Source organism: Apis cerana, linkage group LG2 (assembly GCF_029169275.1).
Source record: "Apis cerana isolate GH-2021 linkage group LG2, AcerK_1.0, whole genome shotgun sequence".
NCBI lineage: Eukaryota > Metazoa > Arthropoda > Insecta > Hymenoptera > Apidae > Apis > Apis cerana.
In genome coordinates this window covers 11,664,620-11,687,361 of record NC_083853.1, presented here as the reverse complement: position 1 = coordinate 11,687,361, position 22,742 = coordinate 11,664,620, and the positions used below count along the sequence as shown (strand labels likewise).

Below are 22,742 nucleotides of genomic sequence, written 5' to 3'. Positions count from 1 at the left end.
TCGTTAATCTATCGAAAGTGCGAAATCGATTGGAGAAAACGTGGGAACAGGATGAACGAATATATCGAACTGTTTCTCTTTAGTTTTATTGACCATCTCCGTGTCAACGATATTACAAAAAATATAATTAAAAAAATTTAACGATTATTGAAAAAAGAAAAAGAAACGTTTATCAGTAATTCTGATAATTTCTATTCTGTTGTTTCTTATCAACGATCGAACCACGCTTAATTCGCGCGAACGATTCTATTATCTATATATTCTACAATTAAAGATTGTATCGATCGTTCGAATTCATTCTGTTCGATATTTTGCAAAGATCAATCGGTGATCCATCAACTGTGCAACACGAATATTTATTTATATACTTGTGTTGTACGCGTATTGTATGCGTTGTATTTTTTTTTTTTTTTTTACGAAGAAGAAGAAGAAAAAAAATAAATCGCTTATCGCACGATGATATCTGTTTTATCATAAATGTGTATAATTCGATGTTATCGCATGGATTTAAATTACATGAAGATTATTACTGTATTTTCTACTTGCTATACGATATCGAAAAACAAATAAACAATTATCGCATAATGGAAACGTGTGTTTTCCGCGAAAATAATTGCATTCTCTTCAAAAGAAAATACCCTATATATATCCGTCTATTCGCCACGAAGGATACAAGTTTGTTTCATTTATTCAGATTTATTCCATTTATTCCTCTCGTGTATCTCGAACATCGATTGAATACCAATAATAATAACAATATAAAATAAATTTTACGAAAAAGAGAGAGAGAGAGAGAAGAAGAAGAAGAAAAAGCAATCACAATTACGAGAGATCATTCAAACGGAGTTGATCGAAGTGGATCAACATCCTCGAAAAGAACGAACCATGTCCAACACCGATTAATCCGGCATAGACATAGTCGTTTCTCGATATCCGTCGATTAGTCGAATTTAGAGCTAAATAGAAGCAGAATGAAAAGTAAAACACGAAGAAAAATAAATAGGGGACGATAATAATTCCGCCTTAACTCGCCGTGAGAATACGATCTACTCTTGTGAGATAAATCCTATATATATCTACCTTCTAATTAATTCCCCCCCTCGATCGATCGATCGAGCCGAAAATGGAAAACGAGCCGACCGAGTTTATATCTCGTTCACGTGCTGATGAATATTGTACGCCCTTCCGCCTCTCCTCGACTCTTTCGGCACCACGGCCAGGTGTTGGGGCTCGATTTTCATTCGATCGACCCTTCTCTCGTCCGAACTCTTATCCGACGAGTACAAGCCGGGGGGTCTCGAATAAACGAACGTCGTTTCGGCCCCGCTCGATTGGCCGATCGTCGCCGAACCCCTCAACACGTTATCCTGAGCGCTTAACAATTGCTTGAACCGCTCGTCGTTCTTCTCCTCCTGATCCCAACGAGCTCGGGCGGACCTGGAAGTGGTGGACGGGATGGAACGTTGCCCGTTCGTCTCCTGTTGCCCGCTGTTCTTCCCGCTCGTCACGTTCAATTTCGGGTTCAGATTGAGGCCCAGCCACTGGGAAAACAGCGCTATGCCTTGCTCCGCGCTCGCCGACACAGCCGCTATGAATTCCTCCGTGTTCAACGAGTCTTCCTCATCCTCCGCGCTCTCGCTACCTTCCGTCGTCTCGATGGCGCTGCGGGAAAATTCGGCCAATATACGTCGCGTGCACGGTGAAGAGGAGTCGAGGGTATTATCAACAATTAACTCGATCGAGACTAGCAGATCGATACGTGACACGATAAACACGATCAAACAAATTTTCGTGGATCGTACTCACGGAGGTGGCTCGATTTGGCGCACCACCTGATTGAAATTGAAGCATCCCATCTGGTAAGTGGCCTGCGGTGTTCCCAACAGAGCTGGCTCGATCACCAAACAACCGTCGTGACCCGCTTCCGTCTGCTTCATCCACGTAAATTTCGCGCATATCTGCGCCAAGTCTGAGAGAAGGTTCATGCAAGTCGATCTATTGGCCGCGTCAACTGTGCGCGGAATTAATGTTCAAAATGTTTAATTCAATCAACCAGACTATTGGACGTACTTGGAAACGAACGAATCTGTCTCACCGATCTTAATGGTGGCGTTGTGCACCGGATTGTCGCCGTAGCTCAGGTTCAACGAGACGTTCTGCTCCTTTTGCCTGACGTTGATGCACGCCGGCCCACCCAGGTCGAAGGTCGCGGTCAGATTCAGATCGATGCAGCACAAGCAATTGGACGTTTGGCAGAGGCATTGCGACTGGGGATTGGTCGACCTGCCCACGGCGTCTGGAAAATCCCAGGAGAGCAACGTCTCTGTTGACGTTGGAAAAATATAATGTAAAAAAGGGGTAGAAGATGTCGATCGCGAAGAGAAATTGGAACGAAACGAAAATCGTGAGGTGAGAAATATATCGTTCACGAATTCCATCGGTTCGATGCCCGAGATTCGGTTCCCTCTCCGACGTTTTCTCTCCACGCTTGTTTGACACCGTTTCGACTTCCACTCCGCCACTTCCATTCCTCTCCGTATCGAAAAGCTTGCCCGTTCTTCTCTCGAAACGGTAAACAAAATACGCGTACCGTTTTTAAGTGTGCCGCGTTGATGGGTCGAAAAGATGCCTATCCGCCAACTTTCTCGCGTTACTGGGACAAGTATGTGTGTGTGTCTACGTGTATGCACGTGTGCGTGTGTTGCAGCAACGACTTACGAGTCTCTGCAACTCGTTCGTTCAACTTCAAAAAAATATTCAAACGGTTGTTTATACGTTTATACTAATTAAAATCACGAGGCACGTACGCGACATCACGTTCGAAAAAAAACGTTCGAATCATCCCCGAAAGGGATATCCCGCGGAACAAGGCCTCGATTGATATGCGAAACGTTGAAACTTTGTTTATTCCATCGCGTCACGAATCGAACACTTCGATCGAATGCTACTCGGTCCACGAATATCCGACGTTTCCTTCCTTCTCGTTCGGATACCAATAGCGAAGAAAAGAAGAAGAAAAAAAGAAAAAAGAAAAGAAAAATGGAAAAGAAACACGAGAGCGTTATCCATTGCTCACCGAGCAGTCCGGCGGAAGACACTACAACGACGACGGTGGTCAAGAGCACCAGGATCGTGAACCTGACGGCCATCACGGTTTTCCCCGATGGTTTCTCTTCCGATGCAGATTACTCCAACTCCTCGAGCTCCTCGCTCTTCGATGCCGCTCACGATGTAATACGGTTTACGAGATAAGCACGGGAGGGCGAAAAGTTGGGAAGAAACTCCGTGGAAAAGGATTCACGCGCGTCACGAAGAGGAGATCCTGCCCAGCAAGGAAGAAGCTTAAATCTGGGCACAAAGCCGGGCGCGGGTCTTGGATCGGTGATCGGCTGGCGGTCGGCACGAAAACTGGCGACAGGATTGGCCACGGCGACGATGAGGTGCCACGCCATTGGCCGAGGTGCGGAGGTAACAACGGGCAAAGAACCTCATCTGGGTGACCGGGTGACCTCGTTTGGCAACCTGGTACCAGGAGAACTTATGCGACTGTCCTATCTACCGATCCTCCGCTCCGGCCAGGAAGGGGGGCCCCCCCGACAAAAAGTCGGTGCTCTTCTTTTCCAAGATAGCCACGATATACCGTTTAGATCACGCAATAATGCAAAGACGATCTTTTTTTTCTTCTTCTTCTTGCTCTTCTTTTTTTCTATTTCGCATACTTTTTATCCCACAGTTTACGATTCCTTTTTACGGGGGAAGGGGGGATTCTCGTCGATATATTCAATAGAGAATGAAAAATGGAAATTCATGGACATGTGTCGTTTCGATAAATCTTGATTTTTTTGACGGATCTTACGGAAGAAGATCTGGATATAACGTCTTTCCTCTGCATGCCCTTGTAACCTGGATCGCAACGAACGTAATAATAGCGTGGACACGGGTGTAACGTCTTCTCGCGGATGAATCTTTACGTTATCTCTTCGATCCAAGCAATGTTTTCCGGCTTTCTCCGATCGATCGTGCCTAATAAATAAAAAAGACATTAAACGAAAGGGGAAGGAAAAGCGTACGCTTGGTTGAGCACAACGACCAAGGAGTCATCGTCGTTCCGCTTCGACACTTCGCTCCAAACTTCTATATACTTTGCGACAATTGCAATATCTTTTGTACACATCTCGGAAGTATTATACAATTTGCCTAGATATCCTTATTTTCCACGTCTCGAACAACTCGAAAGGAAAGATGGACGGAATTTCTTTCTTTGTTTACGAATTGGCTGCCCCCTCCCTTCCCTCCCAATTGGGTTACGATTTCGAGGCAAGGGCCCGGCAGATTCGAGCGAATCTTATCCTACGTTACGTAAAAACTCGTTTCCCTTGATGACCCACATCCCCTTGTCGTTCATCTCTCCCGTTTAGAAGGTCGGAGGACCGGGCGCGCGTTATCTTAAAATGCACCGAAGCAAGAGTCGGTCGTGTTCCTGGACAATAATTATCCAACCTTGCTCCGATATCTCGACACCATGAATTCCATTGTGGTACCTTCGCTTCGTTGGACAAGTATTAACCAAGGTAAACCACTCCTGACCACTACTTTCTTCGACCCACTAACCGGAGAAAGGCCCCATCTCCGAAACAACGTCAAAACACGCTTGTGCCTGACCATTACATATTATCCTACGAACGAATGTTTGTCATCGCGTGTTTCGCGATAGTTGAAAAAATATACACTCGATCCAACCGGCCGAAAACATATATTCGAGAACGTGTCTCTCTGGGTAGTGAACTTGCACGTGAATAAATTAATCGATATGTCCTAATTATGTATATAGACAGAGAGAGATCAACGACCGGTTTGAAGGTCGGTGAAAAGATTTCATTGTAACGTGGCCATTGTAAAAGGGAGTTGCACGTTGGACGAATAATCAATTTCCGGTTCCTCATTGTCGATGCACTGCCGTGATCACACTCGCGATCACCCGTGTAACTTTATGGCGATAGAAATTTCTTCGAGGTGGGGCCGATGATAGGACGGAGCCGTGTACGAGCTTCGTATAACGAAACACCCGTCCGACGAACCATCCCCGACGAAAGAGGAAGTTAAAAAATTTAAACAACGGTAAATACATGCTTATCGCGTTCGACAAACGTCACGATCACGTTCGATCTCGATCAACGATCGAGGAACGGAGAACTAGCCGATTTCGCGATTCAGAATGATGGCAGTAATGAGTCATCGAATCGATTCGAGAGTAAATCCTTGACGGAGGACGGAAGGTCGATAGGTGCCCAAGCGTACTTGACCCTGGCTTTATCGGTTCAAGGCGAGGTGGAAAGCCACTTCCGTCTCTCGATCTTGGTTTTTTGGAACGGCGCGGCGGGGGCTGGGCGGTTGGAGGAGGTTGGGCGAAGAACTATCCCTTAACTTGGGTGGGGAATCGTCTTCTTATTTACCTAGAGCGTATTAGAGAATGCTTAATAATCGCAGCTCGGTCAGAGGCAGGTGGTGGTGGCTTGACCGACTTTTAAAGAAACCTTGGGGGGAGTTGGGCGGCATCTTCAGTTAGACATTGGACTCCGTCGAAGGCGAAGAGTCGGAAAAAAGAGCCGGAGGGTGCGACGCGAGGGAGACACGCTCGATTATCGATTAATGGTAACGATCGATTGTCAAGAAATTTGCTTTCTTCCCTGCCTCCATCGTGCACAGGTCAGTGTAAAATCTCGTTTTACTCCAATTTCATATTCTCGCTCTTCGTGTCTTTCGTGATCGTGAAATTTTTATCCTCTAACATCTCGCGCATATCGTTTCGAATTCGATTTGAAGGGAGTCGAGACTATACTTACGACAGATCCTTGATCGCCAATCAGGAAGGATAGATCGACGGGTAGAATGCATACCTACGCGTCTCGATCACCGTTTCCTCGCGACCTCACCGCGCAACGATGTTAACCGCATAAAGACGAAGCACGTGCGTGCTTCCTGGAGCGCGTTGTTCGAACCGGTAAAGAAGACTCTTCTCTGGAGAATCGTCTCTGGCCGTGACCGTGATTTTAGGTCAACCGGTCGCGGAAACGAGAAGTAGTCAACGCTCGTCGTCGCGACGAGTCCATCGGCCGAAACAAGAGCTAATGATAAAACCTTATTTTGCTGGAAAATGATTGGCGACTCCTGTCGTGAATCAACAGCGCGCGTCTCATCGACAATCTCTTGACGAACGATTAGTCGAGCCACGCACGTGGTCGTATTGTTTTGTTCGATGTTATCAAGATCCTCTGCGACTCTATACGACAGACGTTCCGTTAACTCTCTTACCTGTCTGGGTCAATTTGTGAACGATCGTTGAGAGAGAGAAAGAGAGACAGAGATGGTGAGAATTTCGCGGGTGAAACGGTTTTGTATGCATAACCGATTAACCGCTTTCGAGGCGAAATGAAGAATGGTAAATCGCGGACGGAAACGGTGTACTTTTCTACGTTTCGTGGAAATGAAAGATGGATAGGAGAAGATAGGCTCGTTGTGGGGATTGGTTGAATGTCAATGCGCCTCGTTATATAAAAATTCTTTCCTTTGAAACGTGGAACAAGACGGGGGGAAAGCGTTAGAATATTAAGTACGCGGTCTATGTTTCGCTTCGCGAACAATGCAATGCGACAGACACGCGTTTGAGGGGATATTTGGAATATAAATGTTCGTAGAAGAAACGCTAAAGCGATCGTACTCTGTTGTGCGTTACAGAACGAAAACGAAGATGCGGCTGTCGATGGTGGTCGAACTGTTGCTGATTCTTCTTTTGGTCGCGTTCGCCGCTTATGGCAGGGTGATCGGTAATGATTTTCCAAGATTCTTCTTCTTCTTCTTTTTTTTTTTAAGATCGTTAACGCCAATTCTTCTAATGGCCTCGTAATTTCACTCGAAATTGTTGGCTTCCTCGTTGCCAGAAAAGGAAACGTTTGATTGAAGGATTGGAGTTAACGAGAGATAAACTTGGAGTCATCTTTAAAAGTTGAATAAAGCTTGATTTGAAAAATTTACCTTGAAAAATTAAAACCACCATTATGTGACGTAACCGTTTCAAGATATAACTCATATAAGTGGACTCTATTTTTCTTCTATATTCGAACGTATAATAATCGATAATTATTATAGAACGCGATGGAAAAACGGAGGAGAGATCAATCGGAAATGCGAGCGAGGATAACCTTGGAATATCGACGTTGTCGTTAAAACAGGCGACCGACGATGTGAATAGATATTGCACCTGCAACGAGAACATATGTAATTGTTGCAGAGACTTCCATATACCTTTGGTGCAATTACAAGGACCAGGTAGGCATTGTGTAATTTAATTGAACGTAATAGAACGCGGCCACTAGAAAGCATAACAATCGACGAAACGAGACGATGAATGAATGTCGTGTTACACTTATCCTCCCTGTGTGTCCATCCAAAAGACTCAAACGGGAACAATCGTTTCACGGAATATCCTTCCATTCCGTTCCAGGATGCGCATCCCTGCAATACATACAAGGGGATAATTTAGCCGTACAACTTAGCTTCGGAGATAACATCTTAACCAGCACCATCGTAAATGGTAAGTAAATACCATTGCGTCCATTTCTGCCTTTCTTTTTTCCTTTTTCTTTTTTTTCCCTTTCTTAGTCTCCGAAAATATAACATTGCAAAATTGGACATTCCAGATTTTCTTTTTCTCTCTTTGGAAACTTGGGAAAATTGATTCGATCGAAAAGTATGTTAATAATTTTCGATCGACTATTCGATCTTCGAAGAATAAATCGAATAAATCGAAGACACGTGTTTCGACTTTCACCCAATATCCTAGTATCGTTAGAGGGGATATAACGTTTTATCGATCGCAGTCATCGATCTTCGGATATCGAAAAATCAAATTTCTCCTCCAAACTTGTTCCCTACGAATCGAATCAACTAAATAAAGATATTATGAACACCATTCGATCGAATTTGAATCACGATCGATCGAAAGCATCACGAATCGAAAAACGAATAAAGAAACCCGAGAAGATTAAACGATCCACGTTGATACGAATAACGAGTTTCGTGCGATTGATTTTTCAGGGAAAAATCCGAAACCCGTGTGCGTCCCGTTGCCAGGAGGATTTACGAAATTCTGCGGTAGAATTTATTCCATTAAACGGGATGCCAAGAATCATTTCAAAGCCTGCCTTGGACTGGAGTTGCAATCATCGACCGAACTCGAAGCTAGTTTACGCGTCAGCTGTTTCAGGTATTATTGTTCCTCTGACGAAGTTATTGAAAGAAGAGTAGTAGAAGTTGCAAAATGAGATGGCGATATATTTTTTTACAGATTTGGGCCGGACGGTCTCAAGTTACGTCCAGCGGAACCGCTTCCTGTAGTGGAGACCGAGGTCCCGGACGAAGACGACGACGACGATTTCTTCGGCCTGGACTCGGACGAGGATGAGGAAGACGACGACTCCGAGGAGGACACGCCGTTGGCCAACGCTGTCCCAGATTCCTCCTCGGCGGAAGAGGACGAGGACGAGGACGAGGACGAGGATGTGCTCGGGTTCGGGGCACTTTTGGATATCATTACCGGAGAGGACGAAAGCGCGACCAAGAGGCCGAAAGTAACCACGCCCGCGCCTCTTCTCCAATTCACGATCCCCATTTTAACCAAGCCGACAACTTCGTCTGTTTCTAATTCCAACGTTGGAGGCGACGTGGTCGCGAGCACCAACTCGGAAGAATTCTCGAACGCGGATGAAGAGAGCGTTAACGAAGCGGATGACGAATCCGTGGACACTGACACGACGATCAAAGAGGCAACCGTGACGGAGCCCTCGAATAAAATAGCGAAGCCGGATAAGGCACCGACGAAGAAATTCACGGTGTCGAGTACGAAGAAGCCGAGCGTTACGAGTTCCAGCATCAACGCGATCGAGAACGAGGCGAATAAGAAAAGGAAACCTTTGAGGAAACCGGTGAAGGGCGGCGAAGAGGATGAGGACGATGATATCCTAGGGGAAGGCCTGGACGACGACGACGACGACGATGACGAGGATGAGGAGATTTTGAGCGACGACGACGACGAGGATGAGAAGAATAGCGAAGAGGAAGAGGAAGAGGGTGAGAAGAACGACGAGAGCGAGAATCATGAGGACGAGGACGAGAAAGCTGAAATCGAAGATTTGGATGATGACGATGACGAGGAAGAGGATGCGGTAATCAGCGCGTTGGTTTACGATGATAAAGAAGATGGGAAGAAGAAAGGCAAAGTGAAGAAACACGATCAGTCGTCCGAAGCGGACGATGATGACTCGGATTATGGATTGGGCCTCACCGGGCTTCTAGCGAGAAACAGACATTCGAGAAATAATCGTCAAAGCAAAGAAATGAGATTTCCGATGATTGAAAATTCAACTCTCGTCGTAGAGTCGTAGAATAATTAAAGATTATTGTGTGACGATGTTTTTTTCAAAAAAAGAAAAGAAAAGAAAAGAAAAACTTGTAAAATATCTTGACTTTTTGAGCAATGTTTAATTACTTAACATTCGTTCAACGTTTTGCTATAAATCATCGTTGATTTCACGAAGTATGTATGGAGACTGATAACTTTTTTCTTTCATTTTTCTCTTCTTTATCGAATATATTATTTATATATATTATCTATAAGCGTACAAAGAATTAAAAAAGATGATTCAAATAATGATTGAGATAAATTTTCTTATCTGACGTAATTTGAAATAAAAACGAAGTTGAAATGATATCTCATCAAATCTGATAAACTATTTTATAATTAATATATATATATATATATTTTCTTTTATATGATAAAATATTACGATAAAATATCATACAAAAATATAAAGCGAATCATCTATTATCTCAGTCAGGACGTATTGTGCATAACATAAGCCATATAAATTTGTGCAAATAATGTAATACTTTTTAATTGTAAGTCGATATATATATATATTTATTTAATTAATTTATTGAACTTGTAAGTAAATGTATTGAAAATAAACTTATAATTATGTTTATATCTTTTCAGAAATCACTCTTGTTACATTTTCAATATTACTTTCTAGTTTATTGATGGTCATCTCAATTGAATTTTAGTCTTCGATCTGAATCGTTAGATATTATCGAACCCTTCTTTTTTTTTCCTTCCTCTTCCTTAAAATCATGTTGTTCAAATTGTTCAACGTTCTCGTGAAATTTTTAATGATACAGACTATTTGTACCGCTACGTACACGAATGTATCTCAACAAAATTATCTTGATATCGATCAGATAGGTAATTAATTATTTTTATAAAGATCAACAAATTTATTTCAATTAAACACTAATTAACTAATTTAAGATATTGTTTCGTTTCATTTTATATCGTATTCATGATCAAATTTATGCAGAAATGATTGAAAATTCGCTGACGTTTTACGATTTAAAAACTGGAATTCCGTTGAAAGAAGAATTGATCGATTTAAAGAAAGATGGATCGATTTCTACAATCGTATATCGTACGGGATGCTTTTATGAAAATTACAGTTACAGTTGTTGCGTGGGTTTCAAGTTTTTATGGATAAAGGGTCCAGTATGTCTCACGGCAGGTATTGACCATGAAAATATCGGTTTTTTTATAAAATTGACCATAAACCAAAATACGATTTTCTCCAAAAGCATATCTTGTAAGTATTTTTTTTTTCTAAAAAATATGTGTGGATATCGTATATATTTGTTTTAAATCGAATTTTGAAACAAGAAATATCTTATATGTTACAGTAAAAAATCCTGAGATCTGTTTAAATATTAAATTTAAAAAAATCCATCTTGCAAAATTTTGCATTAAAATACATGATATTTCTATTTCTGACCATAATCTGCATTTTTGTATCGACTTAAAAATTAAAATTTTGTCCAAATCTAAACAAATTCAATTCAATTGCATAAACATTAAAATAAAGAGAAGTAATAGGGATAATTTCGCACTGGAGCTTGAACAATTTGATCAGACAGAGCAACGAGTCATCGAATTCACCTACGACGAAGAGGATTTTGATCTGAAAGATCTCGAGGATTATATCAATCATATATCAACATTGATTCCCGAAAAAGCACAAGAGAGAGTTAGAATTACACAGTTAGATTTGTAGGATAAAAATTCATTATGTTCATTAATGTCCATTAAATAGAAAAAAAAACACTATAGAAGATTTACGAATTAGACTCCTTCGTTGATTTCTTTTCTTTTTTTTCTTTTGATTCTAAAAAAGTTATCAAGTTATTGTATAAAATTAAGCAGTTGATTGTTGCTTGATTGAAATTTAAGGAATTATTTCAAATATAAGATTATTCGAATAAAATTTCTATATTACCATATATTGTTATTTATTTTAACATTCCGAACGAAAAATAGGTAAATAAATGACACTTTTATGAGTGTCAAACGTACAAAATTTTCTACCTACTATCGGTTTTCTATCTGCTCCTAGCAATCATCAGCGCGTGGCGATGTTTTTTCGCTTCGTTTCCTTAATCGGATTATTATGGAGATTCAGTAGAAAATGAAATGTGACCAAGCGAACCTAAATTTCTCCATAAAACGAGGTCGAAGTAAGATATCCGTTAACTGACCAGTCGAGTGTCGAACGTTCAACAAGAAATACTATTTACACTTCATACGAAGAGATGTTCTCTCTTAGTGATTAAGATCGTACTACACCTAAGAAGGTACTACCTACCGAGAAATGAGGACCGCCTATTGGTTGTTGTTCCTCGTTGTTCTTTCTATTCAAAACTCTTTTCAACGGGTCGACAAAAAGATTATCGATTCGGAGAAAAAGTCAGAAATATCCTTGAAAAATGACGAATTCCCGCATACGAAGAAAGATTGGAACATGAAGAAGTTGCAACAATTGTTGAAACAGGCGACGAATTCTTCCTTGAACGCGATCAGCCAGGTGACTGCCACGAGTCAAGGTCCCTGTACATGCGGAGGAGGTGTTTGCTCTTGTTGCTCTAGAATTTTATTCGACACTTGGAAACAGAAGGCGTGTGTGGATGTGACATACGATCCGGATGAATTTAGCTTCACGGCAAAAATTTCTATGAATGACAATGTTTTTTACTCGAGAACCGTATCCTGTATGTATGCTTCATTCATAAATTATATTGATTTATTAAATTTTCCTTTCATTCAAAAACTTACGTTTGTGACTGTTTCCAGGGAAAAATCCTCGGCCAATATGTGTACCAGTGCCACGATTTCAATTTATCAAAGCATGCGTCCGATTTTATAACATTTATTTCCAAGGTAGGAATATTCATACGTGTGTGAACATGGAGGGGAAGTTCAGAGATATCACGATATTTAAGGTAAGATAGAATCGTTTAAGATAAATTCGACAAAATAGAAAAAGGAAATCTCTCTTTTCCTGCATCTTTTATGAATAATGCATATATTTTCAGGTCGGGTTAGATTGCATTAGATTCGGTGCAAACGGCTTGGCACTGGTAAAGCCAGAGGATGGAGGTGGATTAGGTCAAATAGAATTCTTGCCAGGTGACGATGATGAGGATGAGGACGATTATGATTACGACGACGACGACGATGACGACGACGATTTACTTGATTTCTGAGGAAACCTAAGATTCTGTTCGTGACGAGCGCGAAGGACTTGATAGTACAATTACATATTTTTATTGATATTGCGTGATGACGAATATTATTTATTGTATTTTAGTCTTATAGATAAGAATTTAATGCGACGTTTTGATTGTAAAATAATACGTAAGAGATTTTTTATTGGAGTCAAATTTTTCAATATAATTTTATATTGTATTCAAAATATCGTACTAAACTATTGAAAATAATGATATTGTGTTATTAGAAAAAATAGGTAAATAAAGAGATGTATTCAAAAGCCATTTTTTCTATTATATCTCAATAATTACATCCTGCGGAGCAACCACCGTGCCCAGGTAGCATTGTTTAATAAAACACAAATCGTTTATACTGGCCAGTATAACTGTGAGAAGCAACATATTTATGTTATAGAATTAAATATATTAAAATAAAAAAGTCCATTGAGAAAAGACTAAAAATGAATTCTAGAGTATGTGGTGTCCTGATTTCATTCTGGTTGCGATTACTCTTTTATTGGACGGGCAGTGCTGCGAAAGAAAGTTAGTTATTTCTTGTTTCTCGTTTCATATAATTATAAAAATTAAATTTTACATAATTTTTAAACGTGTTAATTTATTATAGGATCTCTTATATCTAATGGATTCTTGCCTTATAGAACGGTTCAAACTTATCAGAAATATTGTATCTGTGAAACATCTTATTCTTGTTCTTGTTGTCAAAATGTTATTATTTTGTATACCAAAGTTGAAAAAAATCGTAAGTATTTAATTTATTAAATATTATTTCGATACGTTTCTTTGTTCATTTAAATCCAATTATTTTCAAGTTATCGTTTTAATCTATTTTTTATTTTGTACAGTTTGCGTTAATTTTACATATCAAAGAAATGGATTGAATATTGATATTACATTGAATTCCGACATGTTAAGAGCTAGAACAATCACAGATTATAAATCATTAAAGTTTTGCACTAATATACCAGGATGTTACTTCTCATCTGCATGTGTAAATGTATTGGAACTCAATAAATTCCCCAGGTATGGCATACTTAAGTGTAATTCTTTTATAATCGTGTCATATAATTTTTATTAAATGTTTTTTAAATTTGAATCGAAGATCGATCACTGCTTGTCTTCGAATGGATATTTTCTCTAAGAAACGATTATGGCAATTAAATTATGACTGCGTCGCCATATCAACAGAGTTGCCTACAATACCAAGTAATGGAACGATGTCAACAACGGCTGGAACTACAGGAATGTCTACGACGATGAGCGCTGGAATGACATCAGCAATGACCACTAGTCAAATAACTACTACGACGATGATAACGACAATAAAAAATACAGAGCGTACAACATCACGAGATGTAGAGGTAATAACAATACCCGGAAATGAATCAACAACGGTCGTGGATATCGATAAATAATTATTATAATAGATCAAACAGTCTATCATACTAAATAAAAATTAATCAATAATTAGTTTAAATTTAGTTAAAATTGCTTTTGATAAGGAAGATTATGGTACTATAATTAAAATGTTAATTATAATTAAACAAAGGATTCATTAAAAAATTTATAAAATACATTTATTTAACTTTTTAAGATCATATCTTAATAAAATAATAGTTATCGTTTTCTCTCATATGTCCATTTGTAAATAGGAGCAGAATCTTTTGATCCTTTTTTTACTAATTTTGGTTTGGTAACTTTTTTATCTTTCAGTGCTCTTTCTATTTCCAATTTTTGTTGTATAATAGTTAATTGTCTTTCTCTATTTATCCTTTTTTGTAATTCCTGATAAGCTTTGTGTTTACTACGTTCAATCCTTTTCAAACTATTCTCATCTATTTCTGGTAATTTCATATCTTTTAATCTACTTAATTTTGGTCTGTTTGTGCGTCTAGATAATAATGCTGGATGTGTATCCAGTTTTTTAGCAATATCAAAGTTTTTGATTTCCTCTGAACCATCCACAAAAAAGATATGTTTGTTCTTTGTCTCATTTGCAGCATCTATCATGTGCAATTCACTTTGTAGTCTATCTATTTTCTTTGCTTCTAGATTTCTTTTATAAGCAATATATCTAATATCTTGTGTTTCCATCAAATGTATCTGTTCTGGTGTATACTCTTTAAGTTTTCGTTTCTCTTTATGAATCCCACCATGTATTTTAGAATTGATCATGTGAAAGTAAAATTCATCTGGATTTTTATTAAGAGCACGTTTACGCAAAAGTTTCAAAGTTTGTTGTTTTTCTTGATAATCTTTAGCTCTAGCAACATAATCTTTCTTTTTCTCCAAAAGACCTAAATGCTTACGATTCTCTGGTTGATGTCTTTCACGATGAGTCTTTTGCATAGCTTTCGCTGCCTTTTTCCACGAAGACATTGTTACAACTAAAAAAATTAAAAGAAATATTTAAATAAATCGAAACAAAATTCCACTTTTTATTAACCAAAAAAAATATATTTACGTATATATATTAAGTTTTAATGATAATATAATTTTAATTAAGCAATAATATATTTAAATACACTGCACGATTAAATTAATAATAATATTATATTTTTTAAAATAAAATTATGTTATTATAAAATGAACATCTTAATATTAACAGAACATAACCTCAACCGTCGATCGATATGATTGTAGTGCAGCGCCACAGGAACTGAAGAATTCAAATCATTTAATTTATTTGATTTATTAAGAGATAGTTAAATTTTATAATTTTTAAAATATTTAATTTTTAAAATATCTCAAATTAAAAATAATCTATAATGAAATGATATATAATCAAAATAAAAAATATTATTTTAACAATATTATTTATGCAAAGTTATAAATTTATAATTCAATAATTCAATATAATAAAATATATCGTAGTTTTTTAATAAAATATGATGTTTTAAAATCAATCGTTAAAATTCAAATTATTATTATTAATATATTATTCTTCTGTTTGCGTGGATTGATGTGCTCTATCGGGAAGGGGCAAAACTGTATTGCCAACCGACAATGAACCTTGATGAAAAACTTGAGTTTCTGATGATACTCTTCGAGGTGGTCTATTATTTTTCATTCTTGCAATCGGTTCACGCGCTTTAATTTTATACCACCCACGTTGTCGTTTCGCAATAGGACTTCTTACTTCAATCTGAGGAATAACAAATTCTGTTGATTTTTTCGTGGGTGAATTTTCTATAGCATCCCTTGATCGTTTTCCTGGTCTTTGAGACAAGGATGACGCAAAATTTGATAAGAAATCAAAGCTATCTGAAGTGGAGGATATTGGACTGTCTTCATTTTTAGAGATTTCATTTGGAACAGCCTTGGAAGAAGCCATAGCTGCAATGGTAAAAAAAAAAATGGAGTGATAATAATTTTAATTTGAAATAATTTTAAATAATATGGTTATGTACATACTGGAAAAGTTTCTCATGACATTTTTTACTGCATTAGTAACTACAGATAAAATTCCACCAGAATTACTGCTATCAGAATTGCTATTTGATGAAATATTCGAATCTTTTTGAGAAGAGTTACTTGATTCACTCAACGGTGAATTAGAGACACTATAATAACTATCTATAGATGTTATTGAATTGCAACTAGATAAATTTTGCTTGTTGGTTGTAAAATTTGTAGTCATATATTTCAGTTTTTTTAAACTAGAATCAATTATATCAGAAGTTGAAACATTAGAATTATTCTCCATTACTACCATCATTACTATTCGCGAGGAACTGGATGCTTGTTCATTATTATCGATTACATCCGCTCTGCTCGGACTACGATTTTCTTTCTCTATGTTTTTCGCATTATCTTCATAAATTTTAATCTGTGATTTGTGTTTCTCCAAAGATTCCTTCATCTCCGACAACGTCTCACATGCTTCGAAATATTCTTCGTTTTCCGTTATCGAGCTTGGCTCCGATGGATCCTCATATTGATCAGAAAATCGAACTTTCTTTGTAGAATCTGATCGTTTCTCCCCTTGATATTTATCCATTTGAGAATCTGGTAATATTTCATTTTCAATATTAGTTAATTCCATATCTTCTAATTCGCAATTATTGGAACATTCAGTCGGATTGATATTATTTTTCATGTTATCCAAGTTTTTAGATTTATTATGAGGAAATTCCTCTTTATTTTCGTGTTTCAATGGAAGGGAGGGAGTTTCCTCGTGAGTGGTAGTAGAAGGAAGCGTTACGTAATTGCTGCTCGAATTGTCGCACTTCGAATTATTTTCTTGCAAATCGCTACGAATTTCACTGTTTTTTGACGATGCAGAATTAGTTACTGGTGTTTTCAAAGAGAAGTTCGGAACATTGGGCGTTTTAAAATCGAAACTTGCTTTTTGTCCCAGGATCATAGGCGTGCTGGTATTTCTATGAAATTCTGGTGGAGAGGTCAATGGACCGCAATTGTCATTAAACAAAGGTGATCCCGATTCTTCTGAAGTTAAAGGTGGTGTCTCCAGTACGGATTTCTGCTCTCCAGATATTAGTGAATGATGGCGCTGAGATTTCCACCATTTGCAAGGACCTTTAGAAAATATTACGTATAGAATCAATGAATGAACAAAGCGTTGTTAACGACTCACAACATACAGAATTATTCATGTACATCCATCAATGTTCAACATACAGGATTATTACTCGCACTTGAAATCATTCCGCATTCTTAAAGGATCATGCACATGACACATTTTTATTGGAGATAAATAAATCTTCAGGCACCGCGCCATCATAAATCTATATGGATTCTTAGAATCATTCTCTCATTCGTTGTCGATATTCTAAATCTTTAAACACTCGATATCTTTCTCTCGATTGTCAATTATTCGCTCTATACTCATTCTACACTTATCCATTTATATTAAAAAAAAAAACTCTTGTCTATTTAATTATCAATTCTTCTCTTAAATAAAAATAAAAATAATTACCGAACGACTCGAAATCCTTACTCTGCTTGAAAATCTCACCACACAAGCAACAATGAAGAGGTAGATGTGTTATTACTATGTGACAGAGAAGTGCCTTATCCTCGAAGAATTTTAACGGAAGTTTCTGATTCATGCAGAATGGACAGTTCGGATAACGTTTTGTATGTTTCTTCTCCTCATGACGTTCACGGCATTGCGCGCAGCAAAATAGTTTTTTGCACACGTAACAAATTCGGCTTATCTATTAGATATGAAAGTTTTATAATAACAAATAAAGATTGTACATTTGCCGCTTAAAATATTCAAAAGTGTAATTAGAAAAGTTTATGGATAGATACCTCAGTCAGAATCATAATTAGACGAGGTCGCAACTGTAACGCAGTAATGTTTACTATCATATAATCGTATATCATAGTCATCACAATATCAAGCATATATAGAAAAAAATTGTTTGTGACCACGTGATATTTGTTTGAAATATTGCACATATATATATATATAATATATAAGAATAGTTAATTTAGTTGATATTAATATTTTATTAACGGAAAAATAAAAATTTGATAATAAATAAGTTATTCGAATTTCATTTCTTAAATATTGACTGTTTCTAAGGATTATAAGGATATAAAATAAAAATAATCTTTAGAAAATCAAAGATATATGCATATTTACAAGTTGTTATTAATATATTAAAAACATTTATAGCTCAAATTATATATATAATATAAAATCATAACATTTTTACATATTATCATTATCTTTATTTTTAGTTTCATCAAATAATTCGGTGGACATTAACTCGTCAAGTCCCAATATATCTTCCTCGCTATCATCTTTTTTATCTTGCAATTCGATCCTTTTAGTTTCATTTATCTCTTTATGTTTTTGCTTCGCTTGTTTTTTAAAGTCCTCAATAGTCATTGAACTTAGATTATCTACAACTACATTAACATCGAATCTTCTGAAATCGGTATCTCTATCTTCCATCAAACTGAGTGCTTCTTTGTAAGGTGGTGAAATCGGTGTCTGCACTGGTTCGTGATAAGTGTATTCTTTTCCTTCGAACTGAAATAAATGAAAAATAAATAACATTTAATTTCACGTGATAAAAACGAATGCAAAAAACTTACATCCAATGGATAACACGTATCAGAATCAGGCTGACTAAGATCACCACAAACAACAAATGGAACAATAACTCTATTAATTCCTGTAAGGTCATTAAAATCACATGGTTTATGTGTTAAGAGAGGATTCATCATATGAGGCTTATAACCTTCTGGTGGTGAATAATTTTTACAAACTACAAATGCTTCAATACTAGAGTTACGAGAACTGCTAGGTTTCGTACAATAAACATAGGGGAAAAATATTTTTAGTTGAGCATATAGCAAAGTCACATCTTTAGCTCTAAATATTTTTGCAACAAATGTGCCTCCTTGTCTTAGTATGTGAGTAGTGATATTCAGAGCTGCTAATAATAACTGAGATTGGATATAAATATCCATATCATGTAAACCTGTCACTATAAATAATTGATTATTAAATACTATTAATGTTATAATATAATATAATATGATATAATACTCCAATTTAAATTTACCATCAGGTGCACCATCGCAAACTACTAAATCAGCTTGTTCATTATCGAAATGAGAGATAATTTGTTTTGCAGTGTCAATATTCGTAATGTCTCCTTGAATTTGAATCACTCCTTCCAATGGTGCCATAGCTTGTAAATCAACTGCAATTATTTTTGGAGGTACTGCATTTCCTGTTTCCAAAGCTTTTTTATAATTTTCACTGTCCATGAAAAAAAGAAAAAAATATATTTATTATTTAAATACAAAAAAGTTTTTTATTTAAATTTGCAAATAAATTAAAACATACTTTAATCTTCGTGATAAAACTTGACTCCAACTACCGGGTGCAGCGCACAAATCCACAGCTTTGTTTACTCCTTTTTAAAAGCATAAAATAGAGCATTGTATTTTATTTCCATAATATAGAAGTTATTACATATGTATACGAACCATCTAAAATATGACACTCGTTATCTATTTGAAGCAATTTAAAAGCACTCCTTGCTCTCCATCCTTCTTCTTTTGCTCGTCGATAATATATATCTCGTTTATCTTTTGATGTTTTTCCCATTGTTGATTAATATACAATATTTATTGTTTATTGACGTTACACGTTTTGGTTAGCTTTAGTCACTATCATGTTGATAAACATGATATTTTAGTGGAAACTATATTTTGTAACTATATTTTAGAATTAAGCAGTTGGTATCATCAGTAGAATAACCGCCAAATTCAACACTGTTTAGTTAATGTTTATTATCATACAAATACAAATATGTATTTCATAAGATTTTTTTAGATAAAGAAATCATATTTTGAACTATGAAAGATAAATGTTGATAAATATGAAACCAATTTTGTGTTTACTCTTTAAATATTTTTCTTTTATTCTTATCAAACACGTCATCAAAGAAAAATATTTTCACAAATATTATTAGAGTTTCTATAAAGCGTAACGAAATTCCGACAAATGAAGTAATTGAAATAGAATAAAAACATTACGTATCGAAGATTTATAGATTTTTCCAATTATAACTTTTGTGTATCATTGAAACCAATTATACGATTTCCAATCAAATAGAAAAAAATAGCCACGATGAAAACAATCATTATTATTTCCAACGGCAATAATGACACGTTATAAGAAATATTTTAAATTTAGTATTGTAAATCTTTTCAATAATAATTACATTAATTTTTCAATTTCAAAAGGAATTTCTGTTTCGATAATAAAAATGATAAGTATAATTACTACTATTAGAAATGTTTAATTCATTTTCTTTTTATAAAGGAGGAATAGTTTTACGTTTTTTTTAAATATTTAAATATATATAATCACATCAAACGATTATCAAAGAATTTTCGCATGTAGTTAATGTAGATCTGGTATTTACTTGAAATGTAAGTCGACTAATTCTTACATAATTGCGTATTTGCATATTCCCACGAGACTTAGATAATTTTATACTTAATTTTTCGCAGACGAATTAAACGTATATACCTTTATGAAAATTTTCTTTAATTTACGTTACAAAATCTATTTTCTGCAGATGGCCTTTTCAAACTTTTGTGGTAGCTCAATGGCGGTGATTATTTTCATGCGTCAACCAGTTTGATCGTTTGTTGAATTGATCGTTTGTTTTTCGTTACTCGTCGTATTACGCATCGTATCAGCGAAAAATCTATACGATAAGGGGGAAAAATGTATGCATAAAAAGAAAGGTAAGGAGTTATCGTTACTATGCACATTTTTTTGCCCGATAAGATGTAGATACAATAGATAAAATTGCATCAATACTACAATCCATGTTTTCTATATATATTGCACATTCTGTATATTCTTGAAATGAGGTTTTTACTAAAGTCTACAAAACCCATGGATTTTAAATGAGATGGAGATGGAGTTCATTTTTTCCCAATTTCTGATATATCGATTTTGCTCTCTCGCTATATATATATAAAATTAATAACGATTGCGTGTACGCAATACGTGTTCCAACCGAGTCTCTTTATCGACTTTTGAAGACCTTTGGTATTTAGCGCACGGTATTTAGTATTTAGAGATAACTTGAGCCACTACTTGGCGACAAGAATGTAAATACTAATTGCAATCGGAAAAACGGTTATCGTTTTATCACATTGATCAGTCTCGCCTCACGTTGATGATCTCATTCTCAGATTCTCCCAGTTATTATTAAATGAAACAAAGCTTGAACGAAAACGCTCCACGAAAATCAAGAGATCTTTCCATGCATTCGATTCGTTGAAAAAAAAAAAATATTTTTCTAGAAGAATCGGAATTATCGATTTATTAGATGACAATCGTATCAACTGATCCTCCACGGTACTACGTATACGTTTACAGGTCGAAGTTACAGTACACTGTGGTTGCCAACGATAACGTTCGAGAGGTTATCGCAACGCCATGCCAGAAATAGTTGCTCCTTAGCGTGAACAATAGTTCCCCTCTCGTGGAATAGATAAATACATATTCGTATGCGTTATGAATCGCGTTAACGAGCGCTCTCGTCGTACTTTGCTTAACTAGAGAGTTTGTTGTTCGCGAGGATTACATAACGCCTGGCGGAGAACAAATGTAATATCCGTGCATCTCAGCCATCCATCGTCGCGTCCAAGTAAATTGTACGTAGATTCGTTCCTTTGTTGCGCGCGAAAATTGTTTCACAGGAGGAGAGGGGGATCCAACACCTGCCTAGAACAACGTTCAAATGGATCTAACCGGCATATTAAGACGCACAATCGAGATTTTGCGATGATAATTGAAATTTTAAAATTTCAAAAATTGTTATTTTTGACGAGCGCGGAATAGCTCCACTCCGCTCGCCCTCTTCTATCCCCTGATAACGCTTGCTCCCATACGACAGTTAGTTTCTTCAAAAGATATTGGCTTAATATATTTCATCAACTGTGACCTTAATCGAGCGATTTTGCAACGAGCGCCTTCCCGTGCCGACAACACTTCTCGCCGCTTCGAACGAACGCTGAAAGAAATTTATTCCGGCAACGCGGTGCAGCGTGCAAGCTTAACCAAACTACGTGCAACCTCGTCTAAAAATACAATGACGTCTTAGGAAATTCCTTTCATCCACGATTCCCTCCGTCTAATCCTCTGGGGGACAGAGGATTACAGAGATCGGGCACAAAGATCGGTTACCTGGATTTTAAGTATATTCGGTAAAGAGAATTGATTCATTGCTCGACAAAAGAGAGGAGAGATCGAGGAACGCATTTGTCATTCGTGTGACGAGAACAGACCATGGGTAGTCGTTTTCGTTTGATCCTCGATAAATTTCCGCGCGGAATGTACGAAATATTGTTATGCGCGATGCGGAGAAGGTCATCTCTGGACAACCCTGACACTGTTTTCTCTAGGAAGCACACCGTTTTGAATTAAATATCGTTTGACATTGTTCGACTAATAAAGAGCCGAACTCGTAGGAAATTACCACGGCCTTTCGAGATATTCGAGGAATCTGCTGGAAATGGCCGATTCTGCTATTCGAAGGGGGTTTCGATGAGTGGTGACGCTGGCACGA

At 36.9% G+C, this 22,742-nt stretch overlaps 7 protein-coding genes and 1 long non-coding RNA gene across 12 annotated transcripts; 4 read left to right on the top strand and 4 right to left on the bottom strand.

Annotated features, from left to right (window-relative positions):
- Window positions 1-70: 70 nt before the first annotated feature.
- LOC107992988 (uncharacterized) lies at window positions 71-12,290 on the bottom strand. Of its 2 annotated transcripts, XM_017049137.3 has the most exons (5): window positions 12,209-12,290; window positions 3,077-4,023; window positions 2,096-2,323; window positions 1,807-2,011; window positions 71-1,662 (listed from the first exon to the last, which is right to left on the bottom strand). In XM_017049137.3, exons 2-5 carry the CDS (start codon window positions 3,147-3,149, stop codon window positions 1,146-1,148), a joined length of 1,023 nt encoding a protein of 340 aa, XP_016904626.1. In that variant the 5' UTR covers window positions 3,150-4,023; window positions 12,209-12,290; the 3' UTR covers window positions 71-1,145. The 2 variants fall into 2 exon arrangements, with proteins under 2 accessions (XP_016904626.1, XP_028520206.1); XM_028664405.2 differs by lacking the exon at window positions 12,209-12,290 and having other exon boundaries at window positions 2,096-2,296; window positions 3,077-4,034.
- LOC107992987 (uncharacterized) lies at window positions 4,780-10,253 on the top strand. 2 transcript variants are annotated; one of them, XR_003696414.2, is made up of 7 exons: window positions 4,780-5,706; window positions 6,736-6,824; window positions 7,147-7,326; window positions 7,502-7,591; window positions 8,095-8,263; window positions 8,345-9,954; window positions 10,052-10,253. XR_003696414.2 is itself a non-coding variant. In XM_017049135.3 (6 exons), exons 2-6 carry the CDS (start codon window positions 6,749-6,751, stop codon window positions 9,438-9,440), a joined length of 1,611 nt encoding a protein of 536 aa, XP_016904624.2. In that variant the 5' UTR covers window positions 4,780-5,706; window positions 6,736-6,748; the 3' UTR covers window positions 9,441-10,054. The 2 variants fall into 2 exon arrangements, 1 of the variants encoding a protein (XP_016904624.2); XM_017049135.3 differs by having other exon boundaries at window positions 8,345-10,054.
- On the top strand, window positions 11,231-12,923 carry LOC114576754 (uncharacterized). Its single transcript, XM_017049143.3, has 3 exons — window positions 11,231-12,144; window positions 12,227-12,375; window positions 12,469-12,923. The coding sequence occupies exons 1-3, from the start codon at window positions 11,748-11,750 to the stop codon at window positions 12,637-12,639; spliced, it is 717 nt and encodes a 238-aa protein (XP_016904632.3). The 5' UTR covers window positions 11,231-11,747; the 3' UTR covers window positions 12,640-12,923.
- A 134-nt stretch (window positions 12,924-13,057) lies between these two features.
- LOC107992992 (uncharacterized) lies at window positions 13,058-14,224 on the top strand. The gene is made up of 4 exons (XM_062071186.1): window positions 13,058-13,185; window positions 13,268-13,402; window positions 13,506-13,683; window positions 13,763-14,224. The coding sequence occupies exons 1-4, from the start codon at window positions 13,104-13,106 to the stop codon at window positions 14,073-14,075; spliced, it is 708 nt and encodes a 235-aa protein (XP_061927170.1). The 5' UTR covers window positions 13,058-13,103; the 3' UTR covers window positions 14,076-14,224.
- LOC107992965 (homeobox protein 4) lies at window positions 14,212-18,252 on the bottom strand. 3 transcript variants are annotated; one of them, XM_017049106.2, is made up of 5 exons: window positions 17,938-18,252; window positions 17,600-17,840; window positions 16,075-17,199; window positions 15,277-15,996; window positions 14,212-15,047 (listed from the first exon to the last, which is right to left on the bottom strand). In XM_017049106.2, exons 1-4 carry the CDS (start codon window positions 18,085-18,087, stop codon window positions 15,599-15,601), a joined length of 1,914 nt encoding a protein of 637 aa, XP_016904595.2. In that variant the 5' UTR covers window positions 18,088-18,252; the 3' UTR covers window positions 14,212-15,047; window positions 15,277-15,598. The 3 variants fall into 3 exon arrangements, with proteins under 3 accessions (XP_016904595.2, XP_061927164.1, XP_061927165.1); XM_062071180.1 differs by having other exon boundaries at window positions 14,344-15,047; window positions 15,125-15,996; XM_062071181.1 differs by having other exon boundaries at window positions 14,344-15,047; window positions 15,125-15,996; window positions 17,600-18,252.
- On the bottom strand, window positions 14,278-15,039 carry LOC107992991 (probable U3 small nucleolar RNA-associated protein 11). The gene has a single exon (XM_062071983.1). It carries the CDS (start codon window positions 15,037-15,039, stop codon window positions 14,278-14,280), a length of 762 nt encoding a protein of 253 aa, XP_061927967.1.
- Window positions 15,864-17,603, top strand: LOC133665679 (uncharacterized). The gene is made up of 2 exons (XR_009828841.1): window positions 15,864-16,004; window positions 17,021-17,603. It is a non-coding gene; the product is annotated as an uncharacterized LOC133665679 (long non-coding RNA).
- An 11-nt stretch (window positions 18,253-18,263) lies between the features above and the next one.
- LOC107992964 (tRNA (cytidine(32)/guanosine(34)-2'-O)-methyltransferase) lies at window positions 18,264-19,851 on the bottom strand. Its single transcript, XM_017049105.3, has 5 exons — window positions 19,636-19,851; window positions 19,493-19,562; window positions 19,206-19,405; window positions 18,733-19,127; window positions 18,264-18,667 (listed from the first exon to the last, which is right to left on the bottom strand). The coding sequence occupies exons 1-5, from the start codon at window positions 19,754-19,756 to the stop codon at window positions 18,344-18,346; spliced, it is 1,110 nt and encodes a 369-aa protein (XP_016904594.2). The 5' UTR covers window positions 19,757-19,851; the 3' UTR covers window positions 18,264-18,343.
- Window positions 19,852-22,742: the final 2,891 nt, after the last annotated feature.

What these genes read in the sequence shown, in the direction of transcription:
- LOC107992987 (XM_017049135.3), top strand. Translation starts at nt 6,749, where the DNA reads ATGCGGCTGTCGATGGTGGTCGAACTGTTGCTGATTCTTCTTTTGGTC. An exon ending in AACCAGCACCATCGTAAATG is followed by an intron (nt 7,592 to 8,094) that starts GTAAGTAAATAC and finishes TTGATTTTTCAG; the next exon opens with GGAAAAATCCGAAACCCGTG. An exon ending in TTACGCGTCAGCTGTTTCAG is followed by an intron (nt 8,264 to 8,344) that starts GTATTATTGTTC and finishes ATTTTTTTACAG; the next exon opens with ATTTGGGCCGGACGGTCTCA.
- LOC107992964 (XM_017049105.3), bottom strand. Translation starts at nt 19,756, where the DNA reads ATGGGAAAAACATCAAAAGATAAACGAGATATATATTATCGACGAGCA. An exon ending in GTTTTATCACGAAGATTAAA is followed by an intron (nt 19,406 to 19,492) that starts GTATGTTTTAAT and finishes TTTCATGGACAG; the next exon opens with TGAAAATTATAAAAAAGCTT. An exon ending in ATACGTGTTATCCATTGGAT is followed by an intron (nt 18,668 to 18,732) that starts GTAAGTTTTTTG and finishes CATTTATTTCAG; the next exon opens with TTCGAAGGAAAAGAATACAC.
- LOC107992992 (XM_062071186.1), top strand. Translation starts at nt 13,104, where the DNA reads ATGAATTCTAGAGTATGTGGTGTCCTGATTTCATTCTGGTTGCGATTA. An exon ending in GGGCAGTGCTGCGAAAGAAA is followed by an intron (nt 13,186 to 13,267) that starts GTTAGTTATTTC and finishes AATTTATTATAG; the next exon opens with GATCTCTTATATCTAATGGA. An exon ending in GAACTCAATAAATTCCCCAG is followed by an intron (nt 13,684 to 13,762) that starts GTATGGCATACT and finishes TTTGAATCGAAG; the next exon opens with ATCGATCACTGCTTGTCTTC.
- LOC114576754 (XM_017049143.3), top strand. Translation starts at nt 11,748, where the DNA reads ATGAGGACCGCCTATTGGTTGTTGTTCCTCGTTGTTCTTTCTATTCAA. An exon ending in TTACTCGAGAACCGTATCCT is followed by an intron (nt 12,145 to 12,226) that starts GTATGTATGCTT and finishes GACTGTTTCCAG; the next exon opens with GGAAAAATCCTCGGCCAATA. An exon ending in GAGATATCACGATATTTAAG is followed by an intron (nt 12,376 to 12,468) that starts GTAAGATAGAAT and finishes ATATATTTTCAG; the next exon opens with GTCGGGTTAGATTGCATTAG.
- LOC107992991 (XM_062071983.1), bottom strand. Translation starts at nt 15,039, where the DNA reads ATGTCTTCGTGGAAAAAGGCAGCGAAAGCTATGCAAAAGACTCATCGT.
- LOC107992988 (XM_017049137.3), bottom strand. Translation starts at nt 3,149, where the DNA reads ATGGCCGTCAGGTTCACGATCCTGGTGCTCTTGACCACCGTCGTCGTT. An exon ending in CAACGCCACCATTAAGATCG is followed by an intron (nt 2,012 to 2,095) that starts GTGAGACAGATT and finishes TTCCGCGCACAG; the next exon opens with TTGACGCGGCCAATAGATCG. An exon ending in CGCCAAATCGAGCCACCTCC is followed by an intron (nt 1,663 to 1,806) that starts GTGAGTACGATC and finishes ATTTTCCCGCAG; the next exon opens with CGCCATCGAGACGACGGAAG.
- LOC107992965 (XM_017049106.2), bottom strand. Translation starts at nt 18,087, where the DNA reads ATGTGCAATATTTCAAACAAATATCACGTGGTCACAAACAATTTTTTT. An exon ending in TAATTATGATTCTGACTGAG is followed by an intron (nt 17,841 to 17,937) that starts GTATCTATCCAT and finishes CATATCTAATAG; the next exon opens with ATAAGCCGAATTTGTTACGT. An exon ending in TAAGGATTTCGAGTCGTTCG is followed by an intron (nt 17,200 to 17,599) that starts GTAATTATTTTT and finishes TATTTTCTAAAG; the next exon opens with GTCCTTGCAAATGGTGGAAA.